Below are 9694 nucleotides of genomic sequence, written 5' to 3' on the forward strand. Positions count from 1 at the left end.
TGTGCTGATGCTGATGTCCAGATCATGGCACTAGCCTTGTCCTCACTGTGATACTGAAAAGTGGTTCACCTCGGTTCTCCTGATCTGCTTTTCCTGCTGTGCACAGYGCAAGGGACACACTCTGATATGGCCCAGCTGCAAGTGCTGTGGTTTGAAAACTGTGGCTAATTTGCTTGTGCTGTCCAASTGCTCCAATAGGACTGGTGCCTGTGGGGGTGTGGATCAGGGGGCGATGACTCTTGGGCTGTCAGGTCACAGCAGAAAGCACTGTGAGTGATGTGGGAGAGCAATGTTCTCTGGAAGTCAAATTTTTATGGCCATCTTTGTCKTTCTCTTTGTCTGGATTTCTCTGATATACCTGAACATCCAGAGGGCCCGAAGGAAACTGCCTCCAGGACCAATACCTCTCCCTTTAATTGGCAATCTGGCAACACTGGACTTCCAAATTCATCATGAAACACTCTTAAAGGTATTTATAATTTAGGTATATTTAAATTTATTTACAGTATAGGTATAGTTACTCTTCATAGTTTTACGAGTAGTCCAATGCAGACACAGCAAGACTCCTATCATATCCTGGGCTGGAAAGTGAAAGCATCTTTCTTTTTCTTACTGGCTTCAGTCTGAACTGAGTTTTCTAGTCAGAACTTCAAGACAAGTGTTCTCCTGTAGGACTTTAAAGAGGATTGGCAGTGAGTGGAGATGGGCTGTAGCAGCAGTCACTGAACTCTCCTTCAGGCAAAAGTAACCTCTGCAGGAAGTCTGTTACTACAGTGCCTGCTACAAGTAGGGAGGAGAGGAAACAGGAGAAATAAGCAGGAGRAATGTACACCCCCCCACACACACATTTATATATAGCTATATATGTGTGTATATCTATATTTAATATGTATATATGTAATACCAAAAGTATGTGTGGGCACCATTGTTATTCATCCCTCTGCTTCATACTTTAAAATCCCTGAAACAGATGTTCAGAAATCCTTACCTCTGGAGTTCTCCTATCCCATATAGTCACAAGCTACCTAGTGTTGTTACTATTTGAACTTTTAATTCCTTGAGCAAGTTAGTATCACCCTGTATCCCTTCCTGTGTACAACTAGGTCATTTTCAAACATCTAAGGTCAAAGAGTTCAAAATTAGTCTCTGACTTCTGAGACTTGATTTGCAGACCTACTGAGAGCCCAAACCCCAGCTGCAATCAATAGGCTCTGTAGGAGCTCAGCACTTCCCAGGCATTTCATGATACCCAACATATCTCAAATGAGGCACCCCAAATTAGTGGCTACACTTCAAAAGTTTGGCTCAACTGCCTCACTGTGCTGCATTGCAAGCACAGTGCTCAGTGAAACCATGAGCAAACATTACCATCTAATGGCTGTGCAAGTTAACTACAATTTCTGTTTTAACAATGAAGGCTTTTCCTTGTGTAGTTACTGATACATTGAAACAGCAACTTAAAAAAAATGGGAAGATAATAAAAGCAGTATTTGTGATCTGCACAATCCTTCCATCACCTCTGGTCTAGCAACAGAAATGTGAAAAATTTTGTCTAAGTGTTTCTGGGTAACATGACATGGCTGTTGGCTATATAAACTGCAAATACACAAATAATGAAAGTCATAAATAATAATGCAATGTAGTCATAACAGTGAAAGCCCTCTACGATTTTAATAGTGAAACACGATTCCACCCTTTTTTATTTCTTGACAGCAGGACAGAATTTTTCCCTTCCCTTTCCTGGGCAATGTCCCAGACAAACTGCAAACCAGCCCTTGCATAAGAGAAATGATTTTTGAGCAGCAGCCTAACAGTACCACTGGATGCAGCAGGGAGACACAGCCTCTTTATAAATTCCTCATGTCATTGTTCGTCTCATTGTCTCTCTAGGTGGCCAGGAGGTACGGAAATATATCCACACTGTGGCTGGGAAGAACACCAGTGATTGTGCTGAACGGATTCCAAGCAGTGAAGGATGCCTTGATTGGTCATGCTGAAGAATTTGCTGAGAGACCTATAACACCCTTCTTTAGGGATGTCGTGGGAGGCCCCTACGGTATTTTCTATTGTGTATACTAAAATATTTTTACCATAACAAGCTGTTTAGAGGACAAGGCTGGGTATACTCTGCATCTACTCTTAATGCCTCTTTTCAAGCTCTTAGCAAGATGAATGCTGTAGACCAACTGCTCCATGTCCTTCTCAAATGCTGGGCCCCAAATGTGCACTCAGTATACAAAATCAGTATGTATACACTGACAAGAAAACCTTTATATACTTGTATAACCTGGGCAATTCTTAGTAATTGAGCATTTTACCAAGCTATCTCAGGAAGTCTTTGCAGTAGAAGGCATAAAGTTGTAAGCATATCAACTAGTACAACTCAGAGTATTGTTCTAGGTAAACAAGTAGAAAAGGAAAGGCAGACATGGGGCTTATTCCCCACCAAAAGGATCAGGTGAGGTGAAAAAAATAGCATAAACATCTCTCAGTTCTTGTGCAAATACTGCTGGGGATCCTTCCAAACTTATAACGGCAAGTCTTGGAACCACTGTAATTTCACCAACTTACAGGGAAGCCAGTCCCATACTTCTCCTTGGGCATTCTTCATTTCCTTGCAGGCATCATCTTTTCCAATGGGCACACCTGGAAACAGCAGAGACGGTTCAGCCTGATGACTCTGCGGAACCTGGGTCTAGGCAAGAAAAGCCTSGAAGCCTGGATCCAGGAGGAAGCCAACTGCCTTGTCAAGGTCTTTGCCAGACAAAAAGGTGAAATATATATCTGTATGTGGTCATGACACGGCAAAAACATCTCACTTTCAATTCAGCAAATACTGATTCACTGACTGGTGCATGAAAGAGCTCATTCTCCTTGACTATTTCAAACCCTGGCTTTTCTACTGGAGGTTGCCAGTTCCCCCAATTTCTATAAATGATACTTTCACAACTCATTTTGCACTTGGCTGGAACATCACATCTGACTCATTGCTTTCACTCTAACGCTTTACTGGGGTAAGTACTGGGGAAATACTCCTGAATTGTCCTGGCTTGCCCTTTTCTGCAGGATGGAATCCTTTCCTCACTCATTACAAAGGTGCCCACAGAATGATCTCCCAATTATACTCTTGTGTCTTGATCTCTGAAAGATCAGCTATTTGTGTAATCCCAGGCAAAACAAGAGCAGGCTGCATGGGAACTCAGCATAACAATGGGCCGTAGCCTGTATGAGAAGTTAATGACGCAACTTTCTCTGTTCATAGGCAGACCTATGGATCCCTCTCTCCCCATCCTTTCTTCCGTTAACAACGTGATTGCTGGTGTGCTTTTTGGACATTGCTTCTCTAGAGAGGCTGATGCGTTCCAGAGGCTGCTCAAAGGCTCCCAGGCCATGGCAGAATTCCAAGGCACCTTCTGGCCTCGAGTAAGCAAAGGACTGATTCTTCCCTCCAATTATATGAAAACTCTATGGCCTTTCTCAGTGAGCTGTAGCATGAAACAGCCATTCTTTGCCAATGCACAATGATAAATAAGAGCTCTTGACTACATACTTAACTCTGCTAAAAACAGCACTCACTTCTGTTCCCTTCTTTCTCAGTAATGGTTCCTCTACAACCATTCATGGCTATCTCCGTCCACAGATTCATTGGATCTCCTAYACTAGTTCTCTTTGCACAGATTGATTTGACTTTATATTAAGATTATTCACCATGAAGCCTGCCTTAGGGCCACACTCAGGTTTTTCCTTTTAGCTTTTTCCTTTAAGGTTTCTGTAATAGCCCACATTTCCTGTGTTAGACTGGGATCTTTCCAAACCATCCAGCAAAATATAGCAAGCTAACATTGTTGTGGCTTTGAGTACTATAGTAAAGTCTGACTTAAGGTGTAAGAGGGAGCAGGCAATTAGGCAAAGGCTTCACTTAGAAAACATAAGAAAAGATGTACTGTAAAGGATTTAAACTCCCTAAATCTGAAAGATACTAGTGAAAAGTAGGAATAATTGTGTGCTAATGGTCATCCTTTAAACATTTCGTGCCTCCAAAATAGACAATAAAAAAAAGTGATCACTTATTTCCTATCTTTTAACAAATAATATACCTGGGTCATAGACATAGTTAGCCATGGTTCAGCTGTGAACACCGAGGCTTTAAAGAGAAGCTAACATGTCACGGTATTCCCTGTGCTTTTATTTCCATGTGCAGCTCTATGATACTTTTCCATCATTGTTGAAGTTCTTAAGCCCTGTGTTAATGAAATCGCTGGTGGCATTAAAACACTTGCAGGATCTACGTACAGTTATTAAGGATGAGATCAGGAACCACCAGAAGAGCTGGGTGCCTGGAGAGCCACGAGATTTCATTGATGCATACCTAGCTCAGATGTTAAAGGTAACAAATAACTATCTTTTGTGCAGCTGCAGCATATTTTTAATACTTGTAGATAAGAGATTTCCAGCTGCACAGTTACTTCCTCCTCTGAGAGACTATTTGTTTGGATATTTGTTTTTTTTAATTCAACCTCAAAAGTAAAGTATTTTCTCAAAGTACTAATGTTCCTTGGCAGTCGCCACATGAAGAGTAATGTTGCTCTACCTTAGACTGGAAAAAAGTGTATTGTATACCATTGTTCTAAGTAGGATTTTTTAAAACAGATATACATGGCTGCTAGCTTTCCACCTTCATCAATTCAGCATGAATCCTCTGAGGCAAAAAGCTCTGTTGCTATAAATTTTTTAYGCTATTAAAACTGTTTTACATCATATTCTCTGTCTCACATTTGAAGGCAAAGGATGACCCAGCTTCTACGTTTAAAGAGACCAACATGGTGCAAGTGATCACRGATCTCTTCATAGCAGGTTCAGACACCACCACTATCACCTTATGCTGGGCTCTCCTCTACATGATGATTTATCCAGAAGTACAAGGTGAGAAATGCATGCACTGGCACTTACACCTGTGACTGTTCTTGCTTGTGGCAGAGTAATACGCAAAATACATTTGACTCTTTTGCCCAAATTTAGTTTAAAGTTTCTTCCACTGTTTGAGTCTCTGCATAGAGCCTAAGTATCAACTGCCTTCCTGACTACTCATTACTAGCCTTTTTCTTCCGCAGAACGAGTCCAAGAAGAATTGGATGCTATCATTGGTCCATCTCGTGCAATTGAATATAAAGACCGAGTGATCCTACCATACACAAATGCAGTTCTGCATGAGATTCTGCGTTATAGTAGCATAAGTGCTGTGGGGGTTATGCGCAAGTGCACCCAGGATACCATTCTACAAGGCTTCTCTATCACTAAGGTATGTTAAAATGCCATAACATTTTTTTTTGGTATGATTCCTGGACAAAACAGTGAAAGGYAATAGATTCCTCATACCTTTTTAACACCATATGTTGTGTTTATGTTTTACCCCAGCCAAATATGAGTTTGAACAACTTGTGAGAAACTCTTCACTATGAACAGGATGCAGGACATCATCTACATACTATAACAGAAATAAATTCTTACTCATCTTCACTCTCCTTCTGAAAAAGGTGTTCCTTATAATGGTTTTTCTATACTGGATTTTAGGAGTTACATCAGTATAATTGTATCAGCACRATGATCTTGTGCTTCTTTAAAACTGATGCAAGCCAAAGCCAAGTAGAAAAAGCTCTGAAGTTCTTGAATAACAATGTCCATAGATACAATTTATTGTATAAGCAGAATGCTTAAGATCCATATCCAACCTTATATGTGTGGTCTTCCCAACAGATAAGACTTGTGTGGCTTTGCCTTTGAAAACATCAAGGTGAAAAGTCAGAGGTCTTGGGACAGTGCGAAGTCTTCACTTCAGCATTTTTTTTTCAATTTTTCTGGTTATTGTAATCATAATTTTCTTGCTGTAAAATACCATGCTCTGGTACTCTAAAATCAATGTTAAAAAAATACTTAATAATTTCTAAACAAGCTAAAATAATTTCTAAACAATTCCTAAATTCTGCAGGAGACAGTATAGCATGACTATGTTTCTCATCCCATAATAACTAGCTGGCACTTGTATTGGGCAGTTTCAACAGAGCAAGTGGCACCTTGGCAATTTATGTCATTAGCACTTAACTTTGGTACAAAGATTCTTATTTGCTCATTTTCTCTTTCTGTAGGGCACTTTAATTTTCCCCAACATATTTTCTGTCCTGTATGACAAAGAACAATGGGTGACTCCTTGGAAGTTTAACCCTGGTCATTTCCTGGACAAGGATGGAAACTTTGTGAACAGAGAAGCCTTTATGCTGTTTTCCGCAGGTAAGAGCGATCCTCAGTATTGTTCAYAGCTTTCCTATAGTGATTGTTTCACAAGCCAAAACCTTCTTAACATCTGATCTCCTCCCATGAACATCTTTGTTCATTCCCATAATAAGGTCTATGCAGCAAAGAACAGAGGTGCTGATTTCAAAGACCTGCAGCAGCTTCACTTTCTTGCAGAAAAGAAATGATAACTAGCTGGTGTCTGAAATTCTCAACAAAATGAACTTTTTGTTCATTTGGATTTGAATTGTGGGAGTAAGGTAGATTGTCCTGTGGGAAAACAACAACCAATTAAGGATTCTTCAGATGGCAGGAGACAGAAGACTGTTTGCTAATTAAGAACTGGCTCCTCGAAGGTACTAGAAATCGTCTACCAAYACTGACACCAGTGAAGACCAAAAGGTCAGCAGATGAAGCTGCTGCATATCAGGTTTATATATGAACACGAACAGCATTTATATATGAACAATTTTTAGAATGCATTTTTTCAAAAAATATATTTGCAAGCTGCTGCTCTTCAGAGCACAAAGATCCAATTTAAGTGTAACACCAAGCACCTAGGAAGTTTTTAAACTGTTCCTTCTGGTATTTGTTTTAAAATAATTTTTGATGTACTCTTAAGACTATGAAGGGAGTTCCGGTTGTTAGGGTATTTAGCCTAGGACTTGGGAGACTCCCCATCCTCTGTTCTGTCACACTTCTCTGGTCTCRCACACATTGCTGAGACACTCATTGCCTTAGTTCCCAAAGAGTAAAATGGGAATACCAGCATCACGTTGCTGTGCTTTGCAAAGACAGATACACTTAAGACACTACAGTAACAGAACAAATAGTACCTTAAGTATGTCAAATACCCTTTTTTTCACATTCCTGATCTACAGATTAAGGATTTTCTCTGACTCTATCCATGTCACAAGTTGATGGAGAAATAGAAATTACTTTGGTCAGAAATCCAATCATTAATTCTGCTAGATAGCAGGAATTATTGGTCARAGGTTTGCAAAATGCTGTGAGAAGATTCTCTGCTTATGGGGTAACCTGGCAATGGATTCATGTAGCRAGGGGAAGCCACACGAGGGATTATCTCACTGCCCTCTATGAACTGCCCRTTAATCTCTAACACATTAGGTACTGTAGAATTTGACTGGTGTTTTTTTCTCTTCTCTTCCCATCTTGGGCTCTAACCATGTCTCAGGTGAGGGACACTAGAGAAATACAGAGCCAGCAGACATAGGAAGGAGTTGCAGATCTCAGCAGATCTGTTCAAAGGGTGACCCAAGATGCACATCAACTAATCTAGAGCATTTCTCCACTTTCACACTGCAGTAAGCAGCTACACGTAGAGGCTTGAAATCTTTCCTGTTCTTCGGGGCTTCCCAGCAGCGATGTGCTCTTGCCCAYGTGTGGGTTAGACCCATGCATGACCCCTTCTCCTCATTCCACAGGCCACCGGGTGTGTTTGGGGGAAGGGCTGGCCAGGATGAACCTCTTCATCAACTTCGCCAGCCTGCTGCGGGCGTTCACCTTCCRACTGCCAGCGGGAGTGAAGGAAGCTGATGACCGGCCCATTGTGGGGTTCATCCTCCAGCCGCACCCGTACAAGACCTGCGCCATCCCTCGCCAGACGCTGGCGGCGGAGGAAGGGGGGGGCGCAGGCCGCACGGCTGAGGGTCATCCTGTGGCTGCAGGAGCTACCCGGGAGTTTGAGGTGTTGAATAGCCACCGTTTWTCTACCTGAGAGAAGCGAACAACACAAATAAAACAGGGAGGCACCTGAGCCCCTCAGGCTGTGTCTCTCCGCTCCGGGTGGCGCCGTGCGAGGCCTCGCCTCAGAGCGCCTTCCCGCCTTCGGTGGCGGACGGGACTCATGCCACACCTAACATGGCGGCTCTGCTCGCCGCCCCCCCCCCCCGCCGCGCTAAAGATGGCGGCTGTCCCGCACGTGGTCCGGCGCTCGGTGCCGCATTCAAGATGGCRCCTCCCCTCCCCCCGGAGTCAGCACTCAAGATGGCGGGGAGGGGGAAGGGCGGGGCAGCCCGTTCCTTTTGYCGTTCTCTTCAGTCCCTCCCGACGCGCGCCGCGCTTATGTCGCCGGGGGRGAGCGCGGCGCCGTGCGGCGGTCGCCGGAAGTGGCGGAAAGCTTTAGAGGGAGGACTCGGCAGAGCGGAAGTCGCTGAGGTGGACGGAGGCGGCGGCAGCGAGCGACGATGAACAACAAATTCGACGCGTGAGTCGGCGGTGGGGCCGTCCCCGACCATCCCCCGGCTCGGAGGCTTCGCGGTCCGCCCTTACCCCCCCCCAGCGGGCCCCGAGGCTTCCCCCAGGCGGCGGCGCTGCCCCGGCGCCGTTGGGGCRGCACGCGATGAGTCACGGGGCCGCGCAGAGCCCCATTCTGCCCCCTCCGGGCGGCCCGGGCCGGCCCTGCTCGGAGACTCCCGCCTGGCGCCGAGGGGAGCGGGCCCGGAGTGTGTGTGGGGCGGGTCTGGCGGCACCAGCCCTCGCCCGTGGCGGGGGTTCCGCCGTGGGGCGGGCTGGCCGGGGAGCTGCCGGCCGCCTTCTGGCCCTGCTTCTCGCTCCTCTTTTCCAGCCCTTCGCAGAGAGAGGGGCGGGCGGAGAGGCCTGTGGGGCGCGGGGTCCTGACGTGGTGTCCGTCTGCCCGAGGGACGGCCCCTGCTAGGTTGAGGGGTGTGCGGAGGTGGGTGGCAGAGAGTCGGCAAAACCCGGGGGGGTGGTTTCCTCGTCTGCCTCCCGAGTAGTTAGGTTTTTGTATAGCAGCTCTCTGTCTATTCCAAAGTGCTTGAGTTTGYCCTAAAAGGGCATTTTGTTGCACATTTAAAAGGTGTGTCCCTAACGTGCTTGTGGTGAGCTCTGGGCATGCAAAATCTCATCGGTGGTTTTTACTCTGTAGGTTGTCAAGTGTAGTTTTCCACATACTGGTGGTTCTTGTGTGGTGTAGGAGTTTAGAAGCAGGGGTTAATGATGAGGTTTCTTGATAGTGAAATGCAAAGCTCTCCTCTTTTCTTCATTTTGTTTACCAGTTTAAAAGATGATGATAGTGGAGACCATGACCAGAACGAGGAGAACAACACACAGAAAGACAGTGAGAAGGAAAAGAATGATCGAGAGAAACCACAGAGTAGTACCAAGAGGAAGGTAAGGTGCTAGCACCTGTGTTCTGTCCCAGGAGCATGATGTGGGAATGCTAGAGTGCTCCGTCCAGGGTAGTCTGCTGTGATCACTTAATGTGCTGTTACTGCTGTAATAGAGGGGCTGTGTCAGCATTTGGTTAACTTGACGTAGCTTTGGGGGATATATAATCTGTGGAGTGAATACTCCCTTCACAAATGCAGTTAGTACTTTGCCTGGCCTTTGAATAGAAATGAGAAGCAAAGCTTTATTTCTGCAC

The 9694-nt window shown here is 44.8% G+C and overlaps 2 protein-coding genes across 4 annotated transcripts in view; both read left to right on the forward strand.

The window, feature by feature from the left end:
- The first annotated feature begins 289 nt into the window (after positions 1–289).
- Positions 290–8026, forward strand: LOC146584223 (cytochrome P450 2D6-like). Its single transcript, XM_085325102.1, has 9 exons — positions 290–469; positions 1891–2056; positions 2622–2771; positions 3263–3423; positions 4202–4387; positions 4782–4923; positions 5112–5299; positions 6144–6285; positions 7734–8026. Exons 1-9 carry the CDS (start codon positions 290–292, stop codon positions 8024–8026), a joined length of 1608 nt encoding a protein of 535 aa, XP_085181228.1.
- Positions 8027–8416: 390 nt separating this feature from the next.
- Positions 8417–9694, forward strand: part of EIF4E2 (eukaryotic translation initiation factor 4E family member 2) — a 19371-nt gene continuing 18093 nt past the window's right edge. For all 3 annotated transcript variants that reach the window (XM_085325063.1, XM_085325064.1, XM_085325065.1), the window contains exons 1-2: positions 8417–8515; positions 9327–9441. In XM_085325063.1, coding sequence (XP_085181189.1) covers positions 8496–8515; positions 9327–9441 — 135 coding nt within the window. In that variant the 5' untranslated portion in view covers positions 8417–8495. The remainder of the gene's footprint in view (positions 8516–9326; positions 9442–9694) is intronic.

The sequence above is a fragment of the Rhea americana genome, unplaced genomic scaffold, assembly GCF_003343005.1.
Source record: "Rhea americana isolate MKP2758 unplaced genomic scaffold, rheAme1 scaffold_96, whole genome shotgun sequence".
Lineage (NCBI taxonomy): Eukaryota > Metazoa > Chordata > Aves > Rheiformes > Rheidae > Rhea > Rhea americana.